The following is a 22,452-nucleotide window of genomic DNA, read 5'->3' as shown; positions in this document are numbered from 1 at the left end:
TTGTGGTCACGGTTTAATTTTAAAATTTTTTTTCTATTTACTTTATTTTTATTTTTAAAATTTATTTTTTTGATATTTCATCGTGATTAAAGTGTTATATTTTTAAAAATAATTATTTTTCTTCGGGAAAGAGGGTATAATAGCTGAAAAACAGATAAATTTCAACTCCGGAGCGAGGCACACTACTCACTCCGTAACTCCCTTTAATATTAACTTAAAATTTTCAAACTCTGCAAGAAATTAGAGTTTTATATACCGAACAATCGTATCCAAGGGAATTTTTATACACTAATTAGGGGGCACATAAACGGCCAAAAATAGATTTTATTAATTAATCGGAAGCAAGTTCCTTAAGCATATTTGTAGAAGCAACGTGTGAGTCGTGGTGTGGTTGTTAGCGCTATGGGAAATGAAGTTTGTAGACTCGGTGGTCAGGGGTTCGGTCCAGGTCACGGATTTATTTTTAAATTTTTTTTCTATTTACTTTATTTTTCAAAATTTATTTTTTTGATATTTCAACGTGATTAAAGTGTTATATTTATAAAAATAATTATTTTTCTTTGGGAAAGAGGGAATAATAGCTGAAAAACAGATAAATTTTAACTCCGGAACTAGGCACACGACTCACTCCGTAACTCCCTTTAATATTAACTTATAATTTTTAAAATCTGCCAGAAATTAGAGTTTTATACCCCAAACAATCGTACTAAAGGGAATTTTTATTTTTAAAGACTTAAAGTGACGACAAAAAGATGTGTTGCAAACCTCTTCAAATATATATATATATATATATATATATATATATATATATATATATATATATATATATATATATATATATATATATATATATATATATATATATATATATATATATATATATATATATATATATATATATATATATTTGTTGTTGTTAATTTACGTCGCACTAGAGCTGCACAATGGGCTATTGGCGACGGTCTGGGAAACATCCCGGAGGATGATCCGAAGACATGCCATCACAATTTTGATCCTCTGCGGAAGGGATGGCACCCCCGCTTCGGTAGCCCGGCGACCTGCACGCGAAGTCGAGCACTTTACGGTAGAGCAGTTTAACGAGGACTAATACCGCACTCCCTCGGTCCCTGCGCAGACTGATCCAAGTGGGTCACCTGCTCGCCCACTGACCGCAGCCAGTGATGCTTGACTTCGGTGATCTGCTGGGAATCGTGTGATGGCATGTCTTCTGATCATCCTGAGGGATGCTTCCCATACCGTCGTCAATAGCCCATTGTGTAGTTCTAGTGCGACGTAAATGAACTACAACAGCAACAACAAGCTCATACACGTAATTTTCCAGCATCCAATTAACGATTAACTCACCTAATTTTGCTCTACAGAAGCTATAAGCCAAATCGTAAGTTTGATACAAAAGCAAATACATATTTGTTATTAGCAAGTGGGTGTTGATATTTTTGGGCCTGTAAACGTTGAGTTATGAATTTTCTTTTCGAAATATCTTTTAACTTTAATTGTATAATATGTATTAGTTCATTACTTGATATCATTAGTTGTTAAAACCATCGATTGTTGTTTTTGCTTACTGCGTTTGGTAATTATTACAATATTGATATTTACTTCTATCTGGAATTCATTTTAAAAAAAAAGAGATTTCTCTGACTATCATCACAATACATTTAATAACTAGTTTGAAAATTGTTTATGAGAGAAAATATGTATGAAAATAAATGTAAATTTTTTTGGATGAAGGATTCTCCCTATTTTTTTTTTAAAGGATTATCACATTTGTGCAAATTTTTTTGTGCTATCCATTTTTTTTTTCCTTTATATAATTTTTCTATGTTGATACCTGTCCTCATCATGCCTCATTTATATGAATCGTAGAAGCCCTTTTGTATTTTCTTAGGCATGCTTTGCTTTATGTTCCTTTTTTAAGCACTACCTTTAAGTCTATTAAAAATAGCTTTGCAAAGCAAATTTATATCCATTACAATCTCTCTTCCTTATTTTGGAATATATATGTATATATATATATATACTTCACGCAAATTATAATGGCTTTGTGTTTTTTTTCCTTAATGACTAGGTTATTTAAAAAGTTATTTGTCACTTTTATGAATATAAATGTGTGTTATATATTAATTACAATTTTGTGATGAATTCTTATATTAAATCATGGTGCGTAGCGTTTTTAAGAAGTGCTTAAAGGTGCTTATTTTTGATTTTCGTTTTTTAAAAGCCTTCAAAGGTGCTTTTTTCCTGGGGTGATTTTAATAAGTGCTTCATTTTCCCTTTTCGAAAATTATATTTTTTTTCTTTACCATGTTGATTTTTGCTGTGTATTATGCAAAAGCGTGTTTTTCACATTGTTTTATTCAACGTTTCCACAGTTCATTAAACCGAAATTCGTTCGCGTACCGTTGGTCCGTAACATATGATAGCTTCAATCATTTTACATATTTGATGAAATACTAGGGAGTCCACATGTGCGTCTACTGAGCTGGATTCGGTGAGCTTCTTGCACTCTCATGTGCAACTCTACTGCATTTTGCAAAATATTCTCAAATTCAGGCCCTCTGAAATCGAACCGAAAAATCTCTCTATCTGTTGGCTAATATGATCAAGAATATTGAAATATTGATCAAGAATTGGTGGCTAATATGATCAAGAAAAGAGTTCTTTGTCAGAAACTCATTATTTTATCATGATCATGTAAAGTCTTTTAAAATTATTTTGCATTTTGTTAATGTATATAGTGCTTAAAAATATTTTTTTAGAGCTTCAAAAGTACTTTAAAGGTGCTTATTTTTTGTTGAGGGATTTGGCTACACACCTGTGAACCAAAAAAAAAAAAGACACTTTAATACAAAATGCTTTTAATTTAAGCATAATTTGCAATGTATTTTATATTATAAAGTTGTGAAAATGCTTTACTTAGAATTGTTAATTCTGTATGGGCGATGTGATCAGTAAGCAATCTGTTATAAGCTTTTTTTAAAGTCATTTCTGAAACATTTTAATTTTAAGCATGCTGCATTTTAAGTAGCAGTTTAGATGAAAAATAATTTTTTTCTCTCTAATTTTATGAGGGAAATTTTACATTTTGTAATTGAATAAAGGAACTTGCCCCAAAATAGTTTTAACAAAAGTTTTCTAGCTAGGCAAACATGTGAATTAAGAAAAAAAAAGTCCTTTTTTTGTTCATGCTACTTTAATGAGAGGGAAAAAACTAAACTTTGTGCATATCAAAATTTCAGATTTTCTTTACATTTTGTTTTTTCTTTTTCTTTAAACTGAATGAACAAGATTTTTTCAACCTATCCCAGAGGCTCTTATATAATAACTTATTTATATATTTTAATGGCTTATATTATATCAATAAGTTATTATATAAGAGCATCTTAGAATAACTTATTTATATGTTTTAAAACATTTTCTTGATTTTTTAAAATTATTTTTTCCCTGCTTATTTATCTAATTTTTTTCCCTCTTGGTTTTCTAACATGAAATATTCTTTTTCACCTTACTAAAAGCTTTATTGCAATTTCGGTTATTATTAAATTTGACGTATTGAAGTTTTGTTGCAACTTATTGAATTTTTTGATATCTTTCTCTTGTTTCTTGATACCCTTTCTCAAAATAATTTTAACATTCGTTTTGTATGTTAAAATTGTATTGTATGTATTAAAATTGTTTTGTATGCATGTTTTAATTTTAATCATTTTAATTAATAAGTGCAATAATTTTTGTCTTACTCGCAGAAAGCTGCCAGGCATTGAGAGTTTTTCAGAAATTTTTTATTTTCTAATTCTGTTTGTGACACTCTTTGGCAGGGTTGGGTTTTTGACGTCAAAAAGTGGTTTTTGACATGACAAGGGTATAATACTGGTTTAAACCGTCAAAAACCCGTCAAAAATGTCAAAAACTGAAGTTTGCCAAGAAAATATATAAACTTCAAAACTACCAACAGTTGCCATGCATTAGATTGAAATTTAATTATACTATAGGTAATCAGCAGGTTTTAAAATATTGTTTAATTAAAATTAAGGTAAAATAACAGATTTAAAATCTCAGAAATTTATATTCAAATGCATGTGCAGAAAGAAAAATTTTTGCACAAAAATTGTTTAAATATTTATATTTAAATTTTTTTTCTTCTTTTTGATACTTAAGAAAATTAAAAGTTTATTACTATGCATTTTTGACATATAAGGAACATATAACTAATATTTATAAGGAACTTACAAGTTATGTTGTATAAATACAAACTTGATATAAGATACAAGTGCATAAAAATTTTTTTTAATGTTATACCGAATATCTTTATTATCCAGTATGTTAATTTGAATTTAAAAGTAGTTATATTTATGAATAATGATAAATATAATTCATATTGTTTATTATATTTATTTATAATTATTACACTTATCATTTTAAAACAATTTTTATCTCTTAATTTTCTTTTTCTCCACTTGTATTAAGAATACAAATAATGCATATCTTGAAAGCAAGAAGTAATTATTCAACAGCTGAATATTTAGATATTCAACAAAGCTATATCATATTCAGCAAAATGAAATTCACAAGTATTTGGATAAACTAAATTTTCAGCATAGTAAATGAATAGGCTGAATATACTGTAAATCGAAACTAACTACTCTGTGTATTTAACAGAAAGCACTTAAATTTTCTATTGTCTTATGTTAAAAAGATTATTAAGAAGATTTAAAAGAATATTAAAAAGACTTTTCTTTAAAAGAAGATGTCTAATGTACAAAACTGCTATTGTTTATCTTTAAAAATGTCTAATTTTTAGTATAATCTATACTATACACTAAATTTGGTTATAAATAAATTTCTTAATAATATCACTGCAGATTTTCAATAACACATGAAAATGAATACATAATATTACAAAAGATGTGAGTTTTCAAAAGTACAAGATTTTGGTTACTATTCAAAATATAAGTGTTTCTTCAAAATTTTAAATTTATTTTTTCTAGAACATATTTAGAAACACTATCCTTTAAAAAATATATAAATTTTATGTATTAATTAAATTTCACATATGAATATAGGTTTTTGATATTTTCGACATTTTTGACAGTGAGGTTTTTGACGTGACGGTTTAAACCATGGTTTAAACTATCAAAAACTGTCACATGTCAAAAACCTGCCAACCCTGCTCTTTGGTTTTATGTTATTTTTTTTCTAGAATTTTTCCAAATAATGAATATGCTGCTTAAATATTCTATTATAAAATTTTCAAATCACAGAAAAACTTGTTAAATAAAATTTTATATATATTAATTAATAGAGATTGAAATCAGATGTTAGCCATTTGGATTTTAAAAATAAATTGCGAATCATTCACTAACTAGTTCATTGTCACATTCACTAATTAATTGAATTGAATTGTCAAATTCACTAATTAATCATTCACTAATCAGTTGAAATTTTTATGATTTCTTAATAAAGTAAATACTTTATTTTTTTCTTTTCCAGATATATTGCATAGTAGTTTACAATTATGACATCAAAATTGAGCAAGTCATCTGATCTCTATGAACCATCTCATCGTAGGAGTAAAAAATTTATGAATATTACCGTTTTTTTCTTAGATGATTCAAGTCATGTCTTTCAACTGCAGGTAATTATTATTATTATTTTTTTTGTAATTCTCAAATCCTGATATAATTTTTTTGAAAGTCAATAAAATGTTTTATTTTTCTTAAATTACTTTATATTATTTTTTAGCCATTTTCTGAAAGAAAAAAAAAAAAAAACTAGATTATTTTCTACCATTAAACTATATGCTTATTTCTACTATTTTTAAAAATTGAAGTTTGTCAAGCCTTAATTTCAAAATAATTATCCTAGCTCATTGAACAAGCTCCCACATTCAATTAAGCCTTACGAGTTTTTGAGTTAGTTGGTAGACTTTTAATGACATTATATCACCAGACTATTTAAAATAGTAGTTTTTAACTGCCGTATTAATTTTGAGCATTCAAAATCTCGTATATCATCATCTTAATCTAAATTTCATTAAGTTCCAAAATAGTGCATACTTGAGAGAAAAACTATGGAAGCCTTTTGCAGTTAGTCCGGCAGTGGGATTTTATTTTAATTTATAACCATTGATAATCAGCCGACCCAATTTCTTGGGTTTACGATTACCAAGGTACTTGTACTTGTAATTTTAAACCCAATCCAGAAGACAAGGGAACTCATGGATCAATTATTGGGGGAAATTAGCCTTTGTGGATGACTTTTTGATGGAACTAACCTGCTTTTGCGTTACATGGAAAGGAAGACCACGAGAACCTCTCACAATTAGTCTGACTGCGAAGGGATTCTAACACATGATACGCCTACCTCTGATGATATTTCACGCCAGCACTGTGGTTCACCTTATTGTAAGGCAAACGCTCTATTCCCTGGGCCATTTTGGCTCGCGGTAGGGGGATTCTAATCTATGCTCTATGTTTATCTCTGAGGATATTTATGTCAGCAATGTGGTTCGTATGAAGCAGTTTTCCTATCAACCAGCCATTGCTGGAATTCAAGGCTAAAAGATCTTGCTGGAGAGTGAGTGCTCTATCCCCTTAATCATTGCAACTGGCTCTACTATTTCATCTTGGGATATCTTTGGATATTTATTAAATATTAAAGTGAGTTTCTTGGTCATCTCTGTGACTCTGAACAAGATACTGAGCAGTATCTCATTGTTTTAGATGAAACTATTTTTTGTTTTTAAATGCAACAACGAATATTACTAAATTCAAGTGCATGTTTTTCATTCAGTTTATTTTCTAAATTCATGTGTTTATACTGAACTAAATTCAGTGGTGCGACACCCCATAGAGGGCCAAGGCCTACTGTGCCCATCTCAGTTTTCTTGACCTTGGGGCTTCTGGGGTGCAGGAGCAAATGTTCCGGTTAGGTGGTCAGCCGAACGCAAAACCCCCAGTGTTTAGTTCCCAAGCATGCTTGGTACTCATTTATCGACCCACTGAAGGCATGAAAGTCTGAGTCAACTTTGCCCGGCCCGAGGATCAAACCTAGGACCATTATACAGTGTAAGAAAAAAGATGAATAATTATTTATCACAATCAATCATGAAATTTAAGAGGCTGAGACATTATTTAAAAATTTAAAATAGGTTTAATTTTTCTTTAGTTATTATTTGTTAGCCTTTCCTGGGGATTTTGCATCATTAGACTAAACAAAACATATTTTTAGAAGTTTAAATCATCAAAAAAAAAAAAAAAAATGAAGACAAAAAAGGATTAACTTTACATAATATTATTTCCTAAGAAAATAATGTTATTGATCATGGCCTATACATTATAGTCAAGATTTACTGCTTTCACTTTATATAACTTATTATTTTTTATTTTATTTCAATTACTGTTGATTTTAAAATTTTAAAAACATAACTTTTAAGGAAACAAACATGTGTTTTCAGACGGTTTTCAAAATACTTATATAGTGTAGGTTATTCCCTGTATGCTATCCATTGATATAGATTTTACTGTGTTTACCTGACATAAAATCAAGAATAAATAAGTATTAATCAATTTCCTATGAGCTTCTAGCAGGGCCGGATTAACCTATAGGCACACTAGGCACGTGCCTAGGGCCTACGAAATTCAGGGGCCTACAAAAAACTTGGGAGAAAAAAATTTGTTGACAAAAATAATTTAGTTTTAAAAACAACAAGTGTATTTTGTACAAAATTATGAAGATACAAATAAAAATATAATATTTTTCGATAATAAATTATTTTGCAGAATCTTATGATCTAATATATTACTTTTTTGCGATTTTTGGATTCAACGAAATCTTGTATTATGCTGTCGAATTCCAAACTACGCAAAATGTCGTATTCAATAGACATAAGTGCGAGCGATGCCAAACTATCTTGATTCATTGTTGAACGCAAATAATTTTTTATCAGTTTTAACCTGGAGAAAGATCTTTCTCCTTCTGCATTTGATCCAAGAATCGACAAATATATTCTTAATGCAATATGAACGTTAGGAAAAGTATTCACTAGTTTATCTTTAACATAGTTATCGATCAAACTAATCATAATGGTATTATCGATATCGACTGCAATATTGGCAGTATGTCGGTATTGCAGATAAAGTTCGATAAACAAATTTGTAAATTAAAATCCATATTAATAAAAATGTAAAAAAAAAATATGCAAGAAAATTTCAGCATATATTTTGAAAAGAGGGGAGGAGTGTGGGAAGGAGGGGATTGCCCAAAAACGGCTATGCCTAGAGCCCACGAAAGGTATAATCCGGCTCTGTGCCTAGGGCCTATGAAAGGTATAATCCGGCTCTGGCTTCTAGTAAAGCCCGTTTTTGATTAAATAGATTTGTAATCTTACGAACATGACTAATATTATCTCTTAAATAATTCAAAAGAAAAGGTGTTTGTAGTTTAAATTACATTAATATGTTGGTAATGAATTGTATGAGAAAATTTTGTTTTTCACTTGTCCAGCCCGAATGGACATATTAAAAAATTTCAAATGAGATTTAAGTTTTGGAGCTAAATTTTACTTCTACACTTGCTGTTGAAGCTTCATAATCATAGCACAAACATTTGAAATTATAGGACGGACCTTCAAAATATGTGTCTAAATATTGCATAATTTAAAAGATGCATTATTAAAATGTAATATAACTCAAAGACAATGCTTAACTAGTGAGAGTAGATAAATGGTTATACTGAGTTTTGACCTATGAAGCAGAAACCTGCCAGCTCTGTAACTGACACAGCAGATTATCACAGCATCTGCAGATTAATCTCGCAATTTAAAAAGACAATCCTCATAACACTAAATCTCAAATTTAGTTTAAAAACGTGTTTGTAAACAATTTTTAATTTTGTAAACTTTGTTACATAAATACTTGTTACATAAAATTATGCTTTGTTACATAAAATTATGCTGAACATTTTCAATTACAATCTCCATCTGACTTTGTTGAGGATCACTGACTTTGAAGTTGTTATATAGCGGTATAGTTTGACTCTGTAAATTCTGCACCATGATCTTGATGTGTCAAAGATTTAAACTCTCCGAAGTTTAATTTTTGGACATGTCAAGACTGATCTCTAATCACAAAAGATCCCAAATTTAGTTTAGAAACATGTTTGTACACAATTTTTAAATATTTTAAATTTGTAAACTTTGTTACATAAATACTTTGAATTATACTGAATGTTTTCGCTGTTAATGTCGCAGACTTTAAATTCGTTTAGATAGCAGTGCAGTTTGACTCAGTAAATTCTGCACCATGATCTTAATGTGTCAAAAATTTAAACTTTTTGAAGTTTAATTTTTTTACATGTTCAGACCAATCACTATAATCGCAAGAAAACACATTATTTAAAAAAAAAAAAAAACTGTTTGTACACAATTTTTAAATTTGTAAACTTTGTTACATAAATGCTTTAAATTATGCTGAATGTTCTTAATAACAATCTCTGTCTGTCTTTGTTGGTGATTGCAATCTTTAAATTCGTTAAGATAGCCATGCAGTTTGACTCTATAAATTCTGCTCCATGATCTTGACATGCCAAAAATTTAAACCTTCTGAAGTTTAGTTTTTTGATATATCAAGACCAATCACTAATCACAAAAAATCCCAAATTTAGTTTAAACAACGTACTTGTATACAAATTTTAAGTATTTTAAATTTGTAAACTTTGTTTTATAAATACTATGAATTATACTCAATGTTATCGATAACAATGACTTTGTTGTGGGTCGCAGACTCTAAATTCGTTAAAATGGCGGTGCAGTATGACTCAGTAAATTCTGCATCATAATCTTAGCATGTCAAAAACTTAAACTTTTTGAAGTTTAATTTTTTTACATGTCAAGACCCTTTTGCGGAGTTGATTTAGTCTTCCTGTGTTCATAAATGCAAATGAAAAAGCTGAGTGTATTTTATTTTATTGTGATATTTGTTTCAATTACTAAATGAGATTACTTAATTACTAAATGATATTATTTCAATTACTTAATTACTAAATGAGAATGTGTGTTATATATAATTATATTTTCTCTCTACAGGCCAAAACACTTGGTCAGTTGCTCTTTGAAAAGGTTTGTAAGCGCATTAACTTACTGGAAGTAGATTACTTTGGTTTGGAATGTGAGGATGAAAAATGGAAAAAGGTATTAAATTAACAATTTTTAATTTGATTTTTCTAAATTGTTTATTGTTAAATATTTTAAGGCTTGTTTGTACAGGTTTGAAATGCTTGATATTAGTGAGAACTAAGTGCTAATATCTAATTGACGTTGCTCGTGCTGTGGTCAATATACAGACACTAAGCTTTGGCTTCATTTGCCGTTCAAATCTATTTAGCTTTGTTTTCCATGTGCAGTTTAACTTGATGTTAAGATCAGAGTATCTGCACACCTGAAAAGTCATGGATTTCGGTATTAAACAAAATTTGTTATGAAATGTCGTGAGTTTAACTTTTTTTTAAGAAAAAATCTTGGAAAGTCATGGGTTTAGGTCGCTGAAAAATCTAATTTTAAAAATGGAATTTAACTCCTCTCCCAATTTCACAGTGTTCCAATGTTCCAAATATATCTAAATTTATAGCGAAATACCCACTCATAGTCATATTCTATTAAAATATAAAATGTTTTTATGTTCTTTCAAAAAAATGCAAGTAAGAACATCATTTCTAGAGTGAATTATCTTTAAAACTTCTGTGATTTCAGAAATTTTTTATTTATTTATTATTTGTTTTTTTATTTTATCAATTTAAAATTCTAGTTTTCACTTTTTATATTACACTTACTTTTAAGAATAAATGAAACAGATTTAAATTACTACATATATCTAACTTTATTTAGTTATTTGTTTTTGTATTTTTTTTCCAGCAATTTTATTGCTTTAACTCTTTCTTTACTCTGTTTTTTAAGTTTAAAATCAATAAATTTGAAGATGCAGAGTATAATAGTTTTGTTATACCTATCATTTCTATTAGGTAATGTCATTATAATGCTTTTTGAAATTTATTGTTGTGTTTTTGTGGAGAAAATAGTAACTTTGGTAAGTCATGAAAAATTCGTAGAATTAGTCATGAAAAGTCATGGATTTGAAACTCTAAAATGTGGCAGATACTCTGTAAGATAAACAATTCTCAAACGTGCTGTAGTGTTAAATTTAATAAGAGAAAAAGTTGATTTTTAGTTAAAATCAACTTGTAAATTTGTTCATTGATACCTGTGTGTCCTCTTTAAATTAAATATGCAAATATTTAGCATTTAATTTCAGTGATAGAATTTGTAATTCATCATTGAACACCTTCAACAGATAGATGCCCTTTCAATGATATGTCTGCTGTGATTTTGCAAATAAAGACTGAATTAGTTCCTCTTCCTCATTTTATTTGTATTTTCTTAAAACTATATCTAAAACTATAAAAAAAAAATTGATTTAACAATGTATTGTATATTTATTTGATGTTTATATTGCTAAAACTTTCAATGCCCTGAAATTAGAATAACATGTGAAAATAAATACTAAATTCATTGTAAATAAGTAATATTATACAATATTTTGCACAATATTATTTACACAATATTATCTTGCAATTATAATACTCCTTTTCCCAGTCTAGACCAAATCAAAATTCGTAATAAAATTAAACAAATTTTCTCTTAATATCAAATACAAAAGTTAGCATAATTAAATATATATTTATTTATTATTTACTTTCTGGAAATGACAGATATAACAAATGTCATAAATAAATATCCATGAATTGTAGTTTTTCTTTATAAAAATTAGTGCATCAGCTTTTAATTCATATTTTATGTATAAAAAATAAAAAAGTTTTTTTTTTAAATTGATGATTATTAATTTTTATTTTGTTCTCCATTCTGTTCTACTGTTCTAGCACATCATTCTCAGTTTTTTCTTTCATAACATACATTACATTGTATGTATACATTGAGAGTGTTTGAGTGTAAAAATGTGCTCATCCTGATGTTCCTCAGTTGCAGCTGGTTTACTTCGTGCCTTTTCCCCCCCTTTTTTTGTCAAAATTTTGGTAAAATAAATCAGGCAGTAAGAGGTTAAATTATCCATTCTACTAGCAAAATTTTTCTCTGAAAACTGTTTGTTTTATATTGCTCTTTGCAAGATATATTTAAATTAAAAAATTCCAAGATTTAGTAATAAAATATATAATTTAAATAAATATTCAAAATTAAATGCTATAAATTTAATTTAAATAGAAAGTGGGACAGTAATGAATTGAACTTATAGGTAATAATTTTTAAGCAAAACTACTTCTTGTTTAGTCGATACATTAATCCTCTTGCAGCCCTCTGTATTTTAAACTACCTCTTGTTTTATCAATGCATTATAAAAAGTAAGTTTATATTTTTAACTTGCATTTTAAAAGCTTTAGCCCAGATAAACTTTAGCAGATACAAAGAGTTCATAGACCCTTCATTTTAAATTATTTTGCGATAGAAATTATTGCTGAGGAATTTAGTCTCATTTGTGTCTTTGTAGACCTTAAACCAAAGACCTTTTTTATAGCTTTTAATTTGCTCAAGGAAAATTTACCATTTGTTACAGATAGTAGTATTGTTAACGAAATTCTTAAACTTATCTACAAGTTAAGAAAAAAAAAATCTTTTAAGTTGTTCTTATAAATGAACATTAGGATATCAATTGGAAATATTTTTTCTTATTATTAGTTCCTTATAATTGCACGTGTTTAAATAGTATTTTAAAGGTCATTTCCATTTAATTTTTGTTAGAAATTGTTATAACAAATTAAAATTTGTTGTTGGCTGCTGTAACACTATTTATGTGTGTATAAACATTTTCATGTCCTTTAAACTCATTTTCTGATTCGAGCATTTACTAAAATGACTTTCAATGACTAAGTGAATTTTTTAATGACAGGAAACATTTAATAACAAGAAAATTTGATGTCAATTTTTACAACTTCTGAATTGAATCTGAACTAGTTAATACAACTCTGTGTAAAGTGTTTTAATTAGTTCAGATTATGAGAAATATTATCAACCGCCCTGGATCAACTTATTGCTACTAATTTCAAATCCTGCTTATTAAGATAAGTATATAATTATCGTCTAGAATGGAACTCAAAAAATAAAATCTTTTTTTTAATTGTTTTTTTATTTCTTTGCAATTCTTGAACATTAAATCTAAGCACTATGTAGGACACATTATAGTTAGATAATCGTCTAGTGTCATTTACAATAATTCATTTGATTCACAGGCGCTGATCTGTTTTTCAGTTGCTTAAATAATGAGAAATTATAGTTGTTAAAACCTTCAAACAAGATTTTTGCCGTTAAAGTTCTTGTAAAATGTTTTACTGTTTGTTTTCTACTTTCAATTTTTCAATTAATCTTTTCTATTCATTTATTGAATTTCAGTACTGGTTGGATGTCCTCAAACCATTATGTTCACAGCTGCATTCTTTTTTTCCAAGTATGTATTTTTGTGTTAAGTTTCACACTCCAGACCCTGTACAACTAGAGGATGAATTCACAAGGTAATTCACAAGAATTATTTCTCTCTGTTCTGTATATGTATGTATATAGCAATAGTGTAAACACCAGGGGTGGTTATATCATAGGTCTATCCCTGAAATCCGTATTTCTCGTATAATTCCTCCTGTTCTAGAAACTAGTAGTGGGGCATGAGATTTTTTTTGTGGAATTCCGCGTACCTCAAAACTGACATCTGAGATTTTCGCAGAATATCATTGTATCTGTTTGTCAACGAAACAAATAAAAAACGAAGTTTCTGTAGCAATAAAATTATTTTCAAAACTTATTAAACTGGTAGACATACTCTCACTAACAGAGTGACAAATGAGTAACGAAAAGAAAGAAAGAATGCAACATAATCGACTTCAGCAGAAGCTTAAATACTCCTTAAACAGTAAACGATTTTTTCTTTTTTTTAAAAAAATAAATGTTTACTTTTGTCCCTAATGGAATATGTAAATGTTTTGCAATGTATTTGATACATGAAAATTAGATAACTTAAAAAATATATGTACTCCATGTGTTAAAAAATTGAGATAATTTGATGTAACCAAACTGGAAAAATCAGGGATTTTTTTTTTCTTTTCTGGTCACCTTGGTTGACAATAACTGTTAAAAAAGGTTGGATTCACATTTTTACATAATAACATTTATTTTATATATAACAGTTGGGCTGAAAAGTTCGTAGGAAAACATAGAAAAAAAATTATTTTTTGATAAAATTCCATTTTATTATTCAATATAGTTTCCTTCAAGGACGATACAACGATTATAGCAGTCATATAATTTTTCGATACCATTTTTATAGTATGATTTTTCTTTAGCCTCAAAATATGCCTTTGTTTCGGTGATTACTTCTTCATCGGCGCCAAATTTCTTTCCAGCAAGCATTCTCTTGAGGTCTGAGAACAGGAAAAAGTCGCTGGGGACCAGATCTGGAGAATACGGTGGATGCGGAAGCAATTCGAAGACCAATTCATATAATTTTACCATCGTTTTCATTGACTTGTGACGCGGTGCATTGCTTGATGAAACAGCACTTTCTTCTTCTTCAAATGGGGCCGTTTTTTAGCGATTTTGTAGTTCAAACGCTCCAATAGCGCTATGTAATAGTCGCTGTTGATAGCTTTTCCCTTTTTCTAGATAGTCAATGAATATTATACCATGAGCATCCCAAAATACTGACGCCATAACTTTGCCAGCTGACTGTTGCGCCTTTCCACGCTTTGGAGTTGGTTCGTCTCGTACAGTTCACTCGACTGACGGTTGGTTGAACTCCGGTGTGAAATTATGGAGCCATGTTTCACCCATTGTCCCATATTGATGCAAAAATTCGGGTTTATTATGATTAAACAGCTTCAAAAACAGCTCAGAATCATCAATTCGTTGTTTTTTTTGTCCAATTGGGAGCTCGTGTGGCACCCACTTTGCCTAGAGCTTTCGCATACCCCAATATTCATTCAAGATATGCTCAACACGTTCCTTTGATATCTCTAGAGTCTCAGATATTTTGATCATCTTCACTTTACGGTAATCTAAAATTATTTTGTGGACTTTTTTGATGTTTTCGTCGGTAGCAGCCTCCTTGGGGCGACTACTGTGTGCATCGTCGTTGGTGCTCATTTCGCCTCGTCTAAACTTAACAAATCACTTCTCAATGGTTGATTTTCCTGGTACAGAGTCCGGATAATGTTTCCCAAGCCAAGCCTTGGCTTCAAGAGTATTTTTTTCGCTAAAAAGCAATGCTTTAAAAACACACGAAATTCCTTTTTATCCATTGTTTTTAAACTAACAAAAGTTGCTTCACTAAAAATACTATATCTCGCAAACTAATAGTCCGACAGCTGTCAAATTTATACACGTGTCTTTCAAAGGTTAGAACTAACTAAATATCATATGTATTTAATAATAGTAGCCCCATCTATGTGTCAGCCTACGAACTTTTCAGCCCAACTGTTATAACTTTAACATTATAACATTTAACATTATCACATTTATTATGTATAAGAGTCATAAAATAACTGGCTCGGAAAAATTACTCGATTAATCAAACTCTATACTTTTTATTTTAAAATGAGAGGATGTGGAATAGTTTATTTTTTTAAAATCAAACTTAGTATATTTGTTGAATTAATATTGAACCTTTTTTTTTTCTCAAATATTCTCTTATCTTCTTTAGATATCTGTTTGGTTTGCAAATCAAAAAGGATTTCATAAGTGGTGCTTTACAATGCAATGATAGCACTGCTGCAGTTTTGCTCTCTTACATTGTTCATTTACTTTTTATTAAATTTTCTAATGTGATGCTTTAATGATATCTGTTCAATTGATTGTATGGCTGCCAGCTCTTGGGTATTATACAGATTGTTTTTTGCATTTATGAACTATTTTTGCATGGAGACATTAATCTTTGAAATTTAAAATTTTGCAACTTCTTAGAAATACTTATGTACTCACAGATGTGTGTGAATGTAAGCCTTGTCAGGCAATGACGTCTTGAATTTGCTTTGTGCTTCAACTTGGTCAGTGTTGCAAAATATAAGATGTACATTGCACATTATACAGTGAGATACGAGATGTACATAATATGGTGAGATATGAGATTTTTCTGTACATCTGATAATTAAAAAAAAAAAGATTTAGATTATTTGATTTTAGATTTCAGCTGATTGTGTTAAAACACTTACTTTCAATGGTGCATACTATATTCCAATAACTGTGCTATTGATACTTTGAATAAGGATTAAAAATTGAAAAGATGTAATGTATTAGAGCATATATAAATTGCATATATACATGTGCTGTATTAGTTTCTTTATTGATATTTAACTTTTATTGTCTTGAATTTCAGCTGATCTTAGTGATTTTAATCCTGAAGTGTGCATTGATCATTCCTATTTAACAAAGTATAAATTTGTTGCATATCAAGATGAAGAGTTAGAAAAAAAAATTATGGAAAACCACAGAAAGATCGTGTATGTATGCAAATTTTTCTGTATAAAGATGTTTTAAAAAAATTATGACAGGAAAATTTTTGAAGTTAAAAAATAATAATTCTTGCAACTAATTCGTGTGTCAAAACATTAATTTTCCTACCTGATTCCTTAGGTTTAGTTCAAAGTTTTTTTTAGATAAATGGTTTTCTAGCCTATAAATCACCAATCTATCATAACCAGCCTAAAAGTAGTTTTAAAAATCACCTTACAATATGTAATTGAGGCTGATGGTTATATTTCTATATTATAATGCCGTTGAGAACCAATTATCCGAAATTCTCAAGACAATTATTATCCTGGATTTCTGAATTGGCTGGAAGAAGTTGTTTATCGCCGTTTTATCGAACCCAAATTACTATAAAAAAGAATAACATTTTTAAAATAAGAAAAAGAAAGCTCTCCTATATTAAAAAAAATAAAATGGAAAAGGCTCTGACAATTCCCTGTTTTGGGGTAATTCCCTGACTTTCTTTAGAATCTTGTTTCCCTGATAATTCCTGGGAGGTACGAACTCATAATTTTATTTTCAGACGATATTGTTCTATTTTTTTTAAATAATTTAATAAAAGAGGGTCTAATGATGTTTCAAAAGCATGATTTTTAAAAAAATATTTTTTTTTCTAAAGTGAACATTTCTTTGGTTTGTTTTCTACTTTCAGTTTTTTCTTCTAATTTTTAATTTATTTATGTAAAATATTTTGTTACAGTTTTATTATTTTTAAACCAGTAAATCTTAAATCATTTTTAATTTAAGAATAATGAAATAAAACTTGGGTTTACTTTTGCTTTGACTTCTTTATTATTTTAATTGAAAATATTAAGCAATGATATTAATGTCATAGTGAAATTTGTTTAGAATTAGTATTTTCTTTTGTAATAGATTTATTTCTTTTTATTTCTTTTTCATTGATTTAAAGATTTGCCATAGGTAACTTTTGAACATATGCTAAATTGCGATACATCGCTATATCGCGATGTATCACGATTTAAAATTTCTGACATCACCCAGTCCTAATCATAGTAAGCTATAATTTTAGTTAGTTGGCTACTATTTTTTAATAAATTTTTGACCCTGTTCAGGCAACTATTTTCGTAGTTTCAGGCAACTATTTTTCTTCTTGAGGGTACTATAAGCAACTATTTTTGTTCCTTTTCTGCTGTGGCAACCCTGTACACACAATTTAGTACACACTCAATTCACTACAATTTCAATGTTCGACTGTTTTATGAATATGTTGATTGCTTTTTTCAAAATTTTCGCATGGACTTTAAAATTGATTTTTTTAACATGATGGCACATGAAATCCAGCTTGTCTCTAATTTGAAATTATTTTAAACTGTTTTTTTCTTATTATGAGTTTTAAAAAGTCCAGATTTTTTAGGCTATATGCTACATAATATTTTCAGCATGTATTTTTCATACATGTTTTAAATAAATTCATATTGTGGGACTAGGAGAATGTGACTGTGATGCCACAATAGGCATTACATATTTCCTAGCTTTTAAAATTTCTTAAACTTATTTTTTGAATCATTATTAAGCAAATTTTAATTAAATTAAACCAGTTATTTAATTTTTGTTACATTATATATAAAGCGAATATAAAATGTTTTATTCTTTTCTTAACAATCAATGTAAATTTATTTCAATACTAATGTAAGACTCATTAATTCACTGTCACGACTAAATCAAAAACCTATTTGTAACTCTGTATTTCTTACCCCAAAAATGTTTCAGTTACATGGTCATACTAATTCTCTTTTTAAGCAATTCACTTTCGTCATTCAAATTTAATATTGATTATGGGGAATTGTCTTTATTTTTAGCTACATTATCTTTTGATAAATTGCCAACCATGAATCTCTTCCCATGCTCCTAACTGTCCGTTGAGAACAATTACTTTATTTTTAAATTTGAATTATTGGGGATTGAACTGGAGGCATCAGTTCTAATCGCTGAATGTCTATCTTAACAGAAATTCTAGATGTTAAGAGAAGGATTTTTTTGATACCTTTAAGGAACTTCATTTTTCTGGGATAAAAATCCCTACATCATATCCAAAATAAGATGCATCTGAAACAGCCATAATACAGGGTTATTCCTAATTCCCTCCGGGCAGAAACTGGACCCATTGCATTGATGTATGCCGTGTGACCAAGGGTTCACACATAGAAAACCTGTAATGTATGCAAGTAAAACTTGAATAGTTTCAGAATAATTTCTTTTTTTTCATATTCGTCTTCTTTTTTTTACTATAACGCTTCGAAACCCCGTAGAGAATTATGAATAATCCTGTACTTCAATCCTGCAAAGAAACTGCATCCCATTAACAACTATGGTCTAAATTTGTTACTATAGTGACCAATGGCATTTCTTTCTCTCTATTTTTCATCTTAAAAAAATTATTTAAAGAAAAAAAAACTTACATTTATTATAAGAAATGTACAATTATATCTTGCTTTAAGCAAATTGAAATAATTCATATATGTGAAGCTCTTCTTCACTGTTAAGGATTAACAAAATTTAAAATAGGTATTGAGGTCAATTTTTTCATATACTTCTAGGGTTTCTATAAAGATACTGTGGAGTTTGTTTTTGATAGCCGAAATGAATGTAAAAATTTTTGGAAAAAGTGCATTGAAAATCACGCATTTTTTCGATATTCCGATGCAAAGCAAAGAATGTGTATGAGACCCAAAATTTTCAGCAGAGGATCATCCTTCAGGTATGAAATGTTCTTTGTCTCTGAGAAATTGTGTTTGCATGACTCATCAAATACACAAAGTTCTTTATTCTAAAGAGCATGAATCAAGCTCAAATACAGGTACAAATAGGTACAACAGGTACATAACAAGGAGACCAGGGAAAACCTGGAAAATTCAGGGAATTTAAAAATCATCAAAATTAACAGGGAAAATGCAGGGAATATTGAGTTTTTTTTTTTTTTTAAACAAACTGGAGAAATACAGGGGATTTTGTTATTTATTTTTGTCTTTTAAAAAAATGGTGACCACTCCAAGGGCAATCTATGGGATATTTAAGGAAGATATTTCAGCTGTACTAAACTATTTTATTTACTATAGCATTATTTAAGTATGTTCAATTGTTTTGTTTTTTTTTACTGTAAATTTTTCCAGCAATTAAAACTAGTATTATTACTCCAATATAGCTCATACAAGAGCGCAGTAATTCTTTCCTCTTAACAGATAAAACACAGGGAATTTTTTTTCCAGATTTGAGTAGCAACCCTGTATAAGCAAGAACCTTTATTAGTGGCTAAACCATACATTTTGTGTTCAGACACTGAGGAAGGTTCTTGTTTGTAGAATTAAAACTATAGTATACTCATTTCTGCACCTATATTTGGGCTTTATTCTACGCAGCACAAAGTATACTCTATCCTCTTTTGGATTACCTTATTGTTTATACCCATATAGTATGCTTATTTCTATTCTATATTTGGGTTCTGGATATTTAAGGATGATATTCCAACTATTTCATTTACTATAGCAAAGTATGTTCAGATGTTCCTTTCTTTCTCTAATTTTTTCCAGAAATAAAATCTAGTATAGTTAGTCCAATACAATTCCCATAAGAGCACAGTAATTGTGTTCTTAGTATATTGTGTGTGATGTGTACAGGGAATTTTTTTCCAGATTTGAGTTTTAACCCTGATTTTGTTACTTTAAGTTGTAGTGTGTAGTAGGGTATACCGGGCAAATGTATACTGGGCTAGCTCAAAGAAACTTATTATTAATTGACTACAAATAATTTAATTTTAAGATGTTCATTTATACTAAAATAAATTGAGTGTTGACATATTCTTAGCTATTAACTAATAAAACTTTGTTTATGCTTTATTAATAAATTAAAAGTGATGTAAACATTTCATTTTTGAATTATTACTAGGGTGTTTAAATTTTCGAACTACAATTATAAAAATTTAGTCTATTTTTTAAAAAATAAAATAAGTACAGAAAAACTAGAACTAAAAATAAAACCATGCATGCACAACCAAATTTAATTTAATTTACAAATCACTTTGTTACACAGTGGAAATGTTGCATACAAATATTTTTTTATTTCCTTTAAAGGTTAATATATCCATAGTTCTAGAAATTCTTTGTTTGAGCAATTTGTGATCCTAAATCAAACAAAGAATTTATTCCTTAGTTCTTGGTTATTCTGTATTTTCTTGAATTTTTATTTATTTATTTATTTATTGCCTGATTGTTTTATTTTGCATTTTTTGTTTCATTTTAAATTTTTTGCTTAATAAGTTTTATATTCGTTCCAATTTTTTAGTGTTCTTCACTCTATTGTATTGATATATTTTGCTTTGACTATATTAATACAATATTAGAAAGTGCCATTATTTTTTAGGATATGATCGTGTGAGCTGATGACAAGTTTATATCTTTTCCTTATTTCATTCTCCACCTTTTTTTTAATTAAAAACTTTTTAAATTTAAATTTTATTTTCGAATTTGAAAATATGTTTTAAAAACATTTTTAATAATTTTTTTCTTCTCCTTTAAAAAATCTTTATATCTTTTGCCATGTTTTCTCTATATTTTTAACATTTTATTTCATTTTACTGATCAAAGCTTGCTTATTAATTTTATGTACTTATTTAACCATGCTAATGAATTTAAAAATGCCTGTTTTTAATTATGAGGAGAAGTTAGCTGACAAATTGAGAAGTCCAAAGATAAGCAAAAAATAAAAATAACTAACATAATTTCTTTTGTTAATGAAATGTTGCTATGAAATTATGAAAGCTTAGAAGTAACAGTAACCAGTTACGTAGGCATAAGCACGGGGTCGTTTTTAGAGTTTGCCGTTGTTGGGAGGTTGTTGTTAATGTAAGTGTGACTATATAAATATACTAAAGGGCGATGCTTTGCAAGATCTAGCATATTAACTAAACACTCACTGTTTCATTTCAAAATGTGAAATACAGTAGCTTGTTTTATTCTAAACGATGTAGAAATGTAAAAAACTTCAAATGAACAAAAATTTGTGCTGCAATCGATTCTCAATCTGCCTAAGTTCTATCCTCATACAATAACTGAATAAATATATTTGTAACAGAAGTCAATTTGAACTCTTTTTTTTATCAGACTATTCCCTAAACTGCAGAACCAGCAATTGATGCTAAAAGATGGTTTTATGGTTCGGTTTTTCGATTCCCAGCCTCGTGTTTTGCTTAAATTCAGTTTTTTATGTTTGTTTTTTTTTTACCAAAAAATCTATTAAGGAAAAGTAAATGGGCTAGTGAAAATGTGTATGAACTAGTAATATCTTTTAATCACTGGCCTGATGTCCACTGATTTAATTTCCTAATTTCTATTCATGGAATCTAATTTTTAAAATGGATTTTACCCCCCCCCCCCAATTTCATGGTGTTCCAAATATCTGAATTTGTAACAAAGTCTCCACTCATAGTCATGTTTTATAAAAATATAAACTGTTTTTATCATGTTCTTTAAAAATTATGGTGTTCTTTAAAAGAATGAAAGTAAAAACATTGTTTCTAGAGCGAGTTATCTTTTTAACTTCTGTGATTTCAGAATTTTTATTATTTTTTATTTTTATTTTATCAATTTAAAATTCTAGCTGAAGCAAGTCAGTCATTTTTTTAATTCTGAAATGAGAACTGAAGAATCAGGAGTATTTCTTTCCTTTCCGATGAACAAGAAAAGTATCTTTAGAATATAATTCTGCAGAAAAAAAGGGAAATTTTTTCATTTGTTTTCATATTTTTTCCAGCTTTTTTATTGCTTCAACTCTTTCTTTACTCTGTTTTTTAAATTTAAAATCTATAAATATGAAGATGCAGAGTATAACAGTTTTGGTTATACCTT

At 28.5% G+C, this 22,452-nt stretch overlaps 1 protein-coding gene across 3 annotated transcripts; it reads left to right on the top strand.

Annotated features, from left to right (window-relative positions):
- The first annotated feature begins 1,209 nt into the window (after positions 1-1,209).
- LOC147816063 (FERM, ARHGEF and pleckstrin domain-containing protein 1-like) lies at positions 1,210-20,148 on the top strand. Of its 3 annotated transcripts, XR_015431639.1 has the most exons (6): positions 1,417-1,594; positions 5,509-5,653; positions 10,103-10,207; positions 13,472-13,590; positions 16,440-16,563; positions 19,150-20,148. XR_015431639.1 is itself a non-coding variant. In XM_087158072.1 (5 exons), exons 2-5 carry the CDS (start codon positions 5,534-5,536, stop codon positions 15,898-15,900), a joined length of 477 nt encoding a protein of 158 aa, XP_087014198.1. In that variant the 5' UTR covers positions 1,210-1,399; positions 5,509-5,533; the 3' UTR covers positions 15,901-16,416. The 3 variants fall into 3 exon arrangements, 2 of the variants coding, with proteins under 2 accessions (XP_087014198.1, XP_087014197.1); XM_087158072.1 differs by lacking the exons at positions 1,417-1,594; positions 16,440-16,563; positions 19,150-20,148 and adding exons at positions 1,210-1,399; positions 15,768-16,416; XM_087158071.1 differs by lacking the exons at positions 16,440-16,563; positions 19,150-20,148 and adding an exon at positions 15,768-16,399.
- Positions 20,149-22,452: the final 2,304 nt, after the last annotated feature.

The sequence above is a fragment of the Parasteatoda tepidariorum genome, chromosome 2, assembly GCF_982258835.1.
Source record: "Parasteatoda tepidariorum strain Cologne lab strain chromosome 2, Ptep-v5.0, whole genome shotgun sequence".
Taxonomy (NCBI): Eukaryota; Metazoa; Arthropoda; class Arachnida; order Araneae; family Theridiidae; genus Parasteatoda; species Parasteatoda tepidariorum.
The sequence above is the reverse complement of the archived record's forward strand: the minus strand, read 5'-3'. Positions and strand labels throughout refer to the sequence as shown.

Coding starts and splice junctions, on each gene's coding strand:
- LOC147816063 (XM_087158072.1), top strand. CDS start 5,534: ATGACATCAAAATTGAGCAAGTCATCTGATCTCTATGAACCATCTCAT. Junction 5,654..10,102: donor GTCATGTCTTTCAACTGCAG/GTAATTATTATT, acceptor TTCTCTCTACAG/GCCAAAACACTTGGTCAGTT. Junction 10,208..13,471: donor AGGATGAAAAATGGAAAAAG/GTATTAAATTAA, acceptor ATTGAATTTCAG/TACTGGTTGGATGTCCTCAA.